Below are 12,500 nucleotides of genomic sequence, written 5' to 3'. Positions count from 1 at the left end.
CTCCCAGTGGAGCCCAAGGGCACGGTTTACAACTGGGAGTGTTCCTCATCACTGTCACACGAGTCCTAAGTCACCAGGCTGGACTGCCTGCCTCCCAGGACTGCTCTTCCATTGCACACAGCGCTGCTGGACTGCCTGCCTCCCAGGACTGCTCTCCCATTGCACACAGCGCTGCTGGACTGCCTGCCTCCCAGGACTGCTCTCCCATTGCACACAGCGCTGCTGGACTGCCTGCCTCCCAGGACTGCTCTCCCATTGCACACAGCGCTGCTGGACTGCCTGCTCTCCCAGGACTGCTCTCCCATTGCACCCATTGCACACAGCGCTGCTGGACTGCCTGCCTCCCAGGACTGCTCTCCCATTGCACACAGCGCTGCTGGACTGCCTGCCTCCCAGGACTGCTCTCCCATTGCACACAGCGCTGCTGGACTGCCTGCCTCCCAGGACTGCTCTCCCATTGCACACAGCGCTGCTGGACTGCCTGCCTCCCAGGACTGCTCTCCCATTGCACACAGCGCTGCTGGACTGCCTGCCTCCCAGGACTGCTCTCCCATTGCACACAGCGCTGCTGGACTGCCTGCCTCCCAGGACTGCTCTCCCATTGCACACAGCGCTGCTGGACTGCCTGTCTCCCAGGACTGCTCTCCCATTGCACACAGCGCTGCTGGACTGCCTGCCTCCCAGGACTGCTCTCCCATTGCACACAGCGCTGCTGGACTGCCTGTCTCCCAGGACTGCTCTCCCATTGCACACAGCGCTGTTGGACTGCCTGCCTCCCAGGACTGCTCTCCCATTGCACACAGCGCTGCTGGACTGCCTGTCTCCCAGGACTGCTCTCCCATTGCACACAGCGCACAGAGCGCAACATTCCCATCCCTGAACTCCGTGCTGGCGCAGTTGAAACGCAGCAGTGTTTGGTGACCGGGCAGGTTTGCAGCATCACAGTGTGGGTGTGGGTCGGAGTGGAGCTGCAGTGCCTATAGGAGCTGCAGAGGCTGCCGGGTCTCTAACGTCGTGTCCAAGGGTCGCGGGTGCGCTTCACGAAGATGGGTACCAGTGTCCCGTAAGAGCGCGGCACCGTTGTTTTGAGCGCGTCTCCGTGGGAACCGGCGTACTGCAGCGTAGTGCAAACAGATTAAAGCAGACGCTCCATGGTGAAAGTTTGCATCGTCACGGTGGGACTCGTTCGGCTCTTCCCCGGGTTAGCAGCTCTGCAGAATCCCACGCACTTCTTTCTCTTCGTTTCTTCTTTTGGAAAGAATCTGCTATCCCTACACCATTGTTTCAGACTCGGGTACATTTATCAAAAGATTTTAATGTTTTTCGCTGCTGTATCAAATATCTCATTATTATTTCTAATTGCTTTTCTTTGTGACATGAACAGGAAGTCTGGAATCAACAGCAGCAATATTATATGCACTTCATTCCCTTCAACTGCTCTCTTCCTCTCCCCTCTCAATCCCTCTCTCCCTCTCCCCCCTCTCTTAATCCCTCTCTCCCTCTCTCTGACAGTCTCTGACATTCAGAGTGGTGACTGGATGGGATGAGTCACACACACACACACACCCACATGCACACCAGCTACACTCACACACACTGACTCTCACACTAACACCAGTGCATACCCCTCTCCTCTCTCCCTCCTCTCCCTGCTCCTCAGCAGTCCCCTGTGTGATGGAGAGCCTCTGACAGCCAGCAGAACGGGCTCACTCTGGTAAGGAGATTAATGGGCTGTGTGGATCCCAAGGGGGGGTGGGGGGGAGTTTAAATACAAACTAACAGGCAGCTCCTCTTCACACTGCTCTCCCTTCGGCTGCAGATTAATCAGGGTCTGGATACAGCCAGAGGAAACTCACACACACACACGCTGTCATAGCACAGCAACACACGGGAGAGCTGCAGCACTGAGACACACACACACACACTGTCATAGCACAGCAACACACAGGAGAGCTGCAGCACTGAGACACACACACACGCTGTCATAGCACAGCAACACACAGGAGAGCTGCAGCACTGAGACACACACACACACTGTCATAGCACAGCAACACACAGGAGAGCTGCAGCACTGAGACACACACACACACTGTCATAGCACAGCAACACACAGGAGAGCTGCAGCACTGAGACACACACACACTGTCATAGCACAGCAACACACAGGAGAGCACTGAAGACACACACACACACTGAGACAGCACGTCATAGCACAGCAGCACACAGGAGAGCTGCAGCACTGAGACACACACACACGCTGTCATAGCACAGCAACACACGGGAGAGCTGCAGCACTGAGACTCACACACACGCTGTCATAGCACAGCAACACACAGGAGAGCTGCAGCACTGAGACACACACACACACTGTCATAGCACAGCAACACACAGGAGAGCTGCAGCACTGAGACTCACACACACACTGTCATAGCACAGCAGCACACAGGAGAGCTGCAGCACTGAGACTCACACACACACTGTCATAGCACAGCAACACACAGGAGAGCTGCAGCACTGAGACTCACACACACACTGTCATAGCACAGCAACACACAGGAGAGCTGCAGCACTGAGACACACACACACACTGTCATAGCACAGCAACACACAGGAGAGCTGCAGCACTGAGACTCACACACACGCTGTCATAGCACAGCAACACACAGGAGAGCTGCAGCACTGAGACACACACACACACTGTCATAGCACAGCAACACACAGGAGAGCTGCAGCACTGAGACTCACACACACGCTGTCATAGCACAGCAACACACAGGAGAGCTGCAGCACTGAGACTCACACACACGCTGTCATAGCACAGCAACACACAGGAGAGCTGCAGCACTGAGACTCACACACACACTGTCATAGCACAGCAACACACAGGAGAGCTGCAGCACTGAGACACACACACACACTGTCATAGCACAGCAACACACGGGAGAGCTGCAGCACTGAGACTCACACACACGCTGTCATAGCACAGCAACACACAGGAGAGCTGCAGCACTGAGACTCACACACACACTGTCATAGCACAGCAACACACAGGAGAGCTGCAGCACTGAGACTCACACACACACTGTCATAGCACAGCAACACACAGGAGAGCTGCAGCACTGAGACTCACACACACACTGTCATAGCACAGCAACACACAGGAGAGCTGCAGCACTGAGACTCACACACACACACACTGTCATAGCACAGCAACACACAGGAGAGCTGCAGCACTGAGACACACACACACACTGTCATAGCACAGCAACACACAGGAGAGCTGCAGCACTGAGTCATAGCACAGCACACACACACACTGAGACTGTCATGTCATACACAGCAACACACAGGAGAGCTGCAGCACTGAGACTCACACACACACTGTCATAGCACAGCAACACACAGGAGAGCTGCAGCACTGAGACACACACACACGCTGTCATAGCACAGCAACACACAGGAGAGCTGCAGCACTGAGACACACACACACACTGTCATAGCACAGCAACACACAGGAGAGCTGCAGCACTGACTGACACACACACACACACACACACATGCTGTCATAGCACAGCAACACACAGGAGAGCTGCAGCACTGAGACACACACACACACTGTCATAGCACAGCAACACACAGGAGAGCTGCAGCACTGAGACACACACACACACACTGTCATAGCACAGCAACACACAGGAGAGCTGCAGCACTGAGACACACACACACTGTCATAGCACAGCAACACACAGGAGAGCTGCAGCACTGAGACACACACACACACACTGTCATAGCACAGCAACACACAGGAGAGCTGCAGCACTGAGACACACACACACACACTGTCATGCAGCACTGAGCACACACACACACACACATGCTGTCATAGCACAGCAACACACAGGAGAGCTGCAGCACTGAGACTCACACACACGCTGTCATAGCACAGCAACACACAGGAGAGCTGCACACACTGAGACTCACACACACACACTGTCATAGCACAGCAACACACAGGAGAGCTGCAGCACTGAGACACACACACACACTGTCATAGCACAGCAACACACAGGAGAGCTGCAGCACTGAGACACACACACACACTGTCATAGCACAGCAACACACAGGAGAGCTGCAGCACTGAGACACACACACACACTGTCATAGCACAGCAACACACAGGAGAGCTGCAGCACTGAGACACACACACACACTGTCATAGCACAGCAACACACAGGAGAGCTGCAGCACTGAGACACACACACACGCACACACGCTGTCATAGCACAGCAACACACAGGAGAGCTGCAGCACTGAGACACACACACACACTGTCATAGCACAGCAACACACAGGAGAGCTGCAGCACTGAGACTCACACACACACTGTCATAGCACAGCAACACACAGGAGAGCTGCAGCACTGAGACTCACACACACGCTGTCATAGCACAGCAACACACAGGAGAGCTGCAGCACTGAGACTCACACACACACACGCGCTGTCATAGCACAGCAACACACAGGAGAGCTGCAGCACTGAGACTACACACACGCTGTCATAGCCACAGGCAGCATCACGTGACTGTCATAGCACAGCAACACACACACACAGTGAGTGTCTGCACACACGACACACACACACACGGTAGCACAGCAACACACAGGAGAGCTGCAGCACTGAGACACACACACACACTGTCATAGCACAGCAACACACAGGAGAGCTGCAGCACTGAGACTCACACACACACACTGTCATAGCACAGCAACACACAGGAGAGCTGCAGCACTGAGACTCACACACACACTGTCATAGCACAGCAACACACAGGAGAGCTGCAGCACTGAGACACACACACACACACGCTGTCACACACACACACAGGAGAGCTGCAGCACTGAGACATAGCACAGCAACACACAGGAGAGCTGCAGCACTGAGACTCACAGTGAACACATTGGAATGCCATTTCAGCAAACAATGATGTAATTATAATTGTAACTGTAACTGACCCAGGGCTGCCAGTGCAAAGGTGGTAAATATACAGCAGAAACACTAAAAGAAGCTTGAAATAGGAACAGAAGGGCGACATCTAGCGGACACAGGGAGACATTGCAGCCCGTGTTAAGCGGCCTTTTCGTTGCTTTTAATGTTTCACGTGAAAAGAATGGCTAGAAAATGATGACGTATTAAAATGAAGTGGCGACTCCAAATGAAGTTTCCCACTCTGACAGGAGCAGCAGGCACAGTGAAAGCACGGCTCCCACTCTGACAGGAGCAGCAGGCACAGTGAAAGCACGGCTCCCACTCTGACAGGAGCAGCAGGCACAGTGAAAGACGGCTCCCACTCTGACAGGAGCAGCAGGCACAGTGAAAGCACGGCTCCCACTCTGACAGGAGCAGCAGGCACAGTGAAAGCACGGCTCCCACTCTGACAGGAGCAGCAGGCACAGTGAAAGCACGGCTCCCACTCTGACAGGAGCAGCAGGCACAGTGAAAGCACGGCTCCCACTCTGACAGGAGCAGCAGGCACAGTGAAAGCACGGCTCCCACTCTGACAGGAGCAGCAGGCACAGTGAAAGACGGCTCCCACTCTGACAGGAGCAGCAGGCACAGTGAAAGCACGGCTCCCACTCTGACAGGAGCAGCAGGCACAATGAAAGACGGCTCCCACTCTGACAGGAGCAGCAGGCACAGTGAAAGCACGGCTCCCACTCTGACAGGAGCAGCAGGCACAGTGAAAGCACGGCTCCCACTCTGACAGGAGCAGCAGGCACAGTGAAAGCACGGCTCCCACTCTGACAGGAGCAGCAGGCACAGTGAAAGACGGCTCCCACTCTGACAGGAGCAGCAGGCACAGTGAAAGACGGCTCCCACTCTGACAGGAGCAGCAGGCACAGTGAAAGCACGGCTCCCACTCTGACTGGAGCAGCAGGCACAGTGAAAGACGGCTCCCACTCTGACAGGAGCAGCAGGCACAGTGAAAGACGGCTCCCACTCTGACAGGAGCAGCAGGCAGCTCTCTGGGGAGCTCAGCCGGTTGGGAACTTTGCAATTCATTGACTTTTTTTTTTTCTCATGATATAAAATGTTTTTGAGATGTCAGGTGTGTGGAATATAAAGACCACAATAAGAACATTTTAAAAAACAGATTTAAGGAATTAGAAAATATTTTTGTTAAACTGTCAAAATGATTCCAGTTGCTACAGCAGCTGCTGAAACCCTGTCAGTTCTCCATTTACAATCACAATTAACATTGCAGTAGAAAGCATCATAAGCAACAATCCATACTAACATGATTCCTGTGACTAACCTGAGCAATAATCACAGCTACAGATACAGGAGCATACCGCTGAACCTTTATTATTTCAAACAAATGAGGGGGGGGGGTTGAAAATACAAGAGTAACGACAGGATGACAAATCAATGTGTAACTGAGCCGCGATCCACCAGTCATGTGGTAGAATTTCAATCGCACTGTGATTGCAACGAATCTGGAACAGACAGGAAGGTCAGTGTGGGTGTATCAGTCAGTGTGAGAGAGACGCAGAACTCCTGTTCAAATGACCCTCACAGCACAACACGGTTACTGTGTGTGGCAGCTCTGCTCTGTGCATGTCCTCTTCCAGCTCCATTCCGGATCCTGCATGACTGTCCCTCTCTTCATTCACCTGCTCTCCTGTCTGTCTGTCCCCTGCCCTGTCCAGCCGACACAGACGGGCACGGAGGGGCGGGTCTGTTACCAGGGAGGGGACATGGGCTGGGGGTTCTGCAAGTAGGACATGACCACTGCTGAGATGGACAACCTGTGGACAGAGACAGAGACAGAGGGTCAGGCGACAGACACACACTGGAAGAACAGGTAGAATATTTCCACCAACACATTCTGGAGCAGCTACACAGACAGCGGTCTGGAACCGGAGCAGAGAAATATCTTTGCGTTTTTTACAAACGCTTTAGCCGTGATCCCTGCTGTATGAAATGCTGGCTGCTAGCCTGGCACTTTCTCCCTGAGTTTTGTGATGAAATGTGCATAGTCCTGGAGAATCAATGCTTCCTGAACTGAACGAGTGGCTGAGTGGAGTGGAAATCTCCTCACATGAAGCTGCTCATCATCTGCTTGGTGTCCTCGGAGCTGCGGGAGTTAGCGAAGCTGATGAAGGAGCAATAGACTGCGATCCAGGCACACCACTTCAACTGAGAACAGAGACAAGAACACAGGAGAGAGTGTGAGTCAATACAGTGTGATCCAGCCACACCACTTCAACTGAGAACAGAGACAAGAACACAGGAGAGAGTGTGAGTCAATACAGTGTGATCCAGCCACACCACTTCAACTGAGAACAGAGACAAGAACACAGGAGAGAGTGTGAGTCAATACAGTGTGATCCAGCCACACCACTTCAACTGAGAACAGAGACAAGAACACAGGAGAGAGTGTGAGTCAATACAGTGTGATCCAGCCACACCACTTCAACTGAGAACAGAGACAAGAACACAGGAGAGAGTGTGAGTCAATACAGTGTGATCCAGCCACACCACTTCAACTGAGAACAGAGACAAGAACACAGGAGAGAGTGTGAGTCAATACAGTGTGATCCAGCCACACCACTTCAACTGAGAACAGAGACAAGAACACAGGAGAGAGTGTGAGTCAATACAGTGTGATCCAGCCACACCACTTCAACTGAGAACAGAGACAAGAACACAGGAGAGAGTGTGAGTCAATACAGTGTGATCCAGCCACACCACTTCAACTGAGAACAGAGACAAGAACACAGGAGAGAGTGTGAGTCAATACAGTGCGATCCAGCCACACCACTTCAACTGAGAACAGAGACAAGAACACAGGAGAGAGTGTGAGTCAATACAGTGTGATCCAGACACACCACTTCAACTGAGAACAGAGACAAGAACACAGGAGAGAGTGTGAGTCAATACAGTGTGATCCAGCCACACCACTTCAACTGAGAACAGAGACAAGAACACAGGAGAGAGTGTGAGTCAATACAGTGTGATCCAGCCACACCACTTCAACTGAGAACAGAGACAAGAACACAGGAGAGAGTGTGAATCAATACAGTGTGATCCAGCCACACCACTTCAACTGAGAACAGAGACAAGAACACAGGAGAGAGTGTGAGTCAATACAGTGTGATCCAGACACACCACTTCAACTGAGAACAGAGACAAGAACACAGGAGAGAGTGTGAGTCAATACAGTGTGATCCAGCCACACCACTTCAACTGAGAACAGAGACAAGAACACAGGAGAGAGTGTGAATCAATACAGTGTGATCCAGACATACCACTTCAATAGAGACAAGAACACAGGAGAGAGTGTGAGTCAATACAGTGCGATCCAGCCACACCACTTCAACTGAGAACAGAGACAAGAACACAGGAGCGAGTGTGTCTTTCAGCCTCGGTCACTCAGCAGTCTGTCTCACAGCAGGCATGGCAATAAGACTCCTGTTGCCCAACAGCTTCAGCCACCGCTGGTTTTACAGCAGCTCAATTAGCTGCAGTGGGCACAGGTAACAAGCTCAGGGTGTGTCTGATTTAAAGGCCCAGTGAAAACCAGGAACGGATCACGCTGCTGTGCAAAGGAAGTCTTGTGCCCCCCCCGTCTGAAGCAGCGAGGTCGGGGGGCGGTCCTACCTTGAGCATGAGCCCACACATGCTGAAGATCATGCCCAGCAGGTTCATGTAGTCCGGGGTGGGGTCCTCCAGCGCAGGGTTGCTCTCTGTGGAGGGCGGCTTGTACCTGCAGCGTCAGGAGAGCAATGCGGAGTTACAGAAACGTTTTAACATCTTGATTACGGGGAGAATGTGCTTGACAGACCACAACCACTCAGTATGATCACAGCTTTACCACTGACCGAATCAAACACACATATATACTGTCCTACATCAAACGAGTTAGAAGCATGTTTTAAAACCGCTTTAACCGGCTGTGGAAGCGCACGTTTCTCTGGCTCAGCAGGGTCCAGGGTGATTATAATAATCTGTTATTAGCGGTGCCGGCTCGACCCGCTCACCTCAGGATCTTGTTTGGTCTCCGCGGATCCGGCATGCTGTTGGGATTTGAAGACATGTTTGCGTGTTGATTGTTAGTGTTTTTATTTTATTTATTTTTGTTTATAAATATCTATTCTTGATCCGCCGGATCCTTCCTCGCAATATCCTTCTCTAACCCCCCGGAACACAAAACCCAGAGCCGCCGCTCCGCCGGGCCTTTCCGCTTCCGTTCCGGGCAGCAGCGTCCCCGGCGGCGCTCATTTTACTCTTTTTAACTGCTTTAGCGCGGTAATAACGTTTTATTTTATCTATTTATTTTAATTTATTTTGCACTTATCTGTAGCTGCATTATTGTTCTTTATTTTAAAAAAGGTTCTCGACACGGTTGCCAGGGAGACGGAAGCCGCTCCGCCGCAGCTCCGGCAGGAAGCGATGCAAACCAAGCCCCGAGTTCCTTCATAAATGTAAATTCAAATAAATGAAATGCATGTTTTAAATTGCAGGCAGCTGCTGTGACAGTTACTGGTTTTAAAAACGTAGACCCTTTTTTTCTGGTTGATGTTTAACTCGCCCCATTGATTTTAAGGTTGTCATGGTTTTGCAAAATAAATAAATAAGTGTAATTCCTAAACGCGTTGTGTTCTGTACCCCCGCACTTTACCCGGCCCGGGCGGGGAGCGGTCCAGACCCATCGCGCAATGCGCTGGACTCTCAGTATTCACGGCGCTTTTTATTGTCCCTCGCCTCCCTCAGATCCGAAGCATGGCGTTCCCGGAGCCCAAGCCCAAGAAGCCGGAGTTACCCAGGAAACTCCTCCGCAGCCTGGACTGCAAGCAGGGCGCCGTGCGGGCTGTGCGCTTCAACGGTGAGCAGAGAGACGAGCCCCGTGTGCTCTACACGCACACAGAGAGAGCAGAGCCGCCTCCTGCATTCAGAGGCTTTCACACCCGCCGCTTAGGATTCTCCAGACAAGGTTAAAGGCAGAGTCCGGTGGGGGGGTCTCTGTATTGCAGGAACAGCCCCGAACCCGGGCTGCAGTCACAGCTGCAGAGTGTTCCTGCGCAGTGTGCTCCCAATGAATTGGTTGAATCATCTGCTTTATTGTTATTGTTATTTTTATTGTTATTATTATTTTGGGTGATGGTGATGATGCTGTTTTTAATGCTGTCTGTCGCTGGTCCTCACAGTGGGACACGCTTGTAAACGAGGCCTCCATCTCAATGGAGTTAGTCCTGGTTCAAGAATCAATAACGATATGAACTGTGTTTGTGTTTCTGTGTCTGTGTGTCTCTGTGTGTGTGTTTCTGTGTCGGGGGGGGGGTGTGTCTCTGTGTGTGTTTCTGTGTCGGGGGGTGTGTCTCTGTGTGTGTTTCTCTGTCGGGGTGTGTGTGTGTCTCTGTGTGTGTTTCTCTGTCGGGGTGTGTGTGTGTGTCTGTGTGTGTCTCTCTGACCCCTAGTGGACGGTAATTACTGCCTGACGTGCGGCAGTGACAAGTCCCTGAAGCTGTGGAGCCCAATGCGCGGGACTCTGCTCAAGACCTACAGCGGACACGGGTACGAGGTGCTGGACGCAGACGGGTGAGGATGGAGGGCAGAGGGTTCACTGCCTTCTAGAAAGGGATCCCATAGGAAAGTGTAATAAAGCACAGGGAAGCATTGTAAAGCATAGGGAAGCATTGTAAAGCACAGAGAGGTCTGGTAAAGCATAGGGAAGCATTGTAAAGCACAGAGAGGTCTGGTAAAGCATAGGGAAGCATTGTAAAACACAGAGAGGTCTGGTAAAGCATAGGGAAGCATTGTAAAGCACAGAGAGGTGTGGTTTTTTTTTTTATATAAACGTGTTAAATGTGTCGGGGGCTGCAAAGTTACTGTACAGAAACACAGTGGTGACTTTTCCAAGGGCAGCCGTAGATCCTTTTTGATCAAGTGTTTGGAATAACTAGCCCTGAGTCCTGAAGACAGCACTGAAGCTGTGCGCTGTCCTTGTCTCCCATCCTGTGTGTCTCAGGTCATGTGATAACAGTCACCTGACCTCGTGCGGCTCTGACAAGACTGTGATCCTGTGGGACGTGGCGACGGGTCAGGTGATCAGGAAGCTGCGGGGTCACGCAGGGGTCAGTACAGCGCGCCCTTCATCTCTTTGTTTACTCTGTTTGTATTGATGCTTACTGTGATTGATTGACTAGCCTGTGTGAATTCCCTGGACTCTGTGATCAGTACCCTGTGTGATTGATTGATTGACTCTGTGATCAATACCCTGTGTGATTGATTGATTGACTCTGTGATCAGTACCCTGTGTGATTGATTGATTGACCCTGTGTTTGTTCCCCACAGAAAGTGAACTGCGTCCGGTTTAATGAAGAGGCCACGGTGATCCTGTCAGGTGAGTCTGATTCACAGTGTGTGTGCTGAACGCATCGTGACATTGCAATAAACTTCAATTACACTGCCCTCTCCTTCAATTACACTGCCCTCTCCTTCAATTACACTGCCCTCTCCTTCAATTACACTGCCCTCTCCTTCAATTACACTGCCCTCTCCTTCAATTACACTGCCCTCTCCTTCAATTACACTGCCCTCTCCTTCAATTACACTGCCCTCTCCTTCAATTACACTGCCGTCTCCTTCAATTCCACTGCCGCTCTCCTTCAATTACACTGCCCTCTCCTTCAATTACACTGCCCTCTCCTTCAATTACACTGCCCTCTCCTTCAATTACACTGCCCTCTCCTTCAATTACACTGCCCTCTCCTTCAATTACACTGCCCTCTCCTTCAATTACACTGCCCTCTCCTTCAATTACACTGCCCTCTCCTTCAATTACACTGCCCTCTCCTTCAATTACACTGCCCTCTCCTTCAATTACACTGCCCTCTCCATCAATTACACTGCCCTCTCCTTCAATTACACTGCCCTCTCCTTCAATTACACTGCCCTCTCCTTCAATTACACTGCCCTCTCCTTCAATTACACTGCCCTCTCCTTCAATTACACTGCCCTCTCCATTCAATTACACTGCCCTCTCCTTCAATTACACTGCCCTCTCCTTCAATTACACTGCCCTCTCCTTCAATTACACTGCCCTCTCCTTCAATTACACTGCTCTCTCAGTTCCAGCCGTCTCCTTCAATTCCAATTCCAGTGCCGTCTCCTTCAATTCCAATTCCAGTGCCGTCTCCTTCAATTCCAATTCCAGTGCCGTCTCTTCAATTCCAGTTCCAGTGCTGTCTCCTTCAATTCCAATTCCAGTGCCGTCTCCTTCAATTCCAATTCCAGTGCCGTCTCCTTCAATTCCAAATTCCAGTGCTGTCTCCTTCAATTCCAATTCCAGTGCCGTCTCCTTCAATTCCAGTTCCAGTGCCGTCTCCTTCAATTCCAATTCCAGTGCCGTCTCCTTCAATTCCAATTCCAGTGCCGTCTCCTTCAATTCCAATTCCAGTGCCGTCTCCTTCAATTCCAGTTCCAGTGCCGTCTCCTT

The 12,500-nt window shown here is 51.6% G+C and overlaps 3 protein-coding genes across 4 annotated transcripts in view; 1 reads left to right on the top strand and 2 right to left on the bottom strand.

Moving 5' to 3' along the window:
* The window catches only part of gtf2f1 (general transcription factor IIF, polypeptide 1), a 50,252-nt gene that overhangs the window by 28,063 nt on the left and 9,689 nt on the right, over positions 1-12,500 (bottom strand). The window lies entirely within an intron of this gene.
* wdr83os (WD repeat domain 83 opposite strand) lies at positions 6,339-9,199 on the bottom strand. The gene is made up of 4 exons (XM_041235705.1): positions 9,043-9,199; positions 8,663-8,768; positions 7,101-7,198; positions 6,339-6,807 (listed from the first exon to the last, which is right to left on the bottom strand). The coding sequence occupies exons 1-4, from the start codon at positions 9,096-9,098 to the stop codon at positions 6,741-6,743; spliced, it is 327 nt and encodes a 108-aa protein (XP_041091639.1). The 5' UTR covers positions 9,099-9,199; the 3' UTR covers positions 6,339-6,740.
* LOC121304529 (WD repeat domain-containing protein 83-like) lies at positions 9,221-11,463 on the top strand. 2 transcript variants are annotated; one of them, XM_041235702.1, is made up of 6 exons: positions 9,221-9,310; positions 9,395-9,486; positions 9,776-9,995; positions 10,480-10,600; positions 11,031-11,136; positions 11,357-11,463. In XM_041235702.1, exons 3-6 carry the CDS (start codon positions 9,785-9,787, stop codon positions 11,432-11,434), a joined length of 516 nt encoding a protein of 171 aa, XP_041091636.1. In that variant the 5' UTR covers positions 9,221-9,310; positions 9,395-9,486; positions 9,776-9,784; the 3' UTR covers positions 11,435-11,463. The 2 variants fall into 2 exon arrangements, with proteins under 2 accessions (XP_041091636.1, XP_041091637.1); XM_041235703.1 differs by having other exon boundaries at positions 9,776-9,887; positions 11,357-11,461.

This window comes from Polyodon spathula, chromosome 38 (genome assembly GCF_017654505.1).
Source record: "Polyodon spathula isolate WHYD16114869_AA chromosome 38, ASM1765450v1, whole genome shotgun sequence".
Lineage (NCBI taxonomy): Eukaryota > Metazoa > Chordata > Actinopteri > Acipenseriformes > Polyodontidae > Polyodon > Polyodon spathula.
This window is presented reverse-complemented; position numbering and strand designations above follow the sequence as displayed.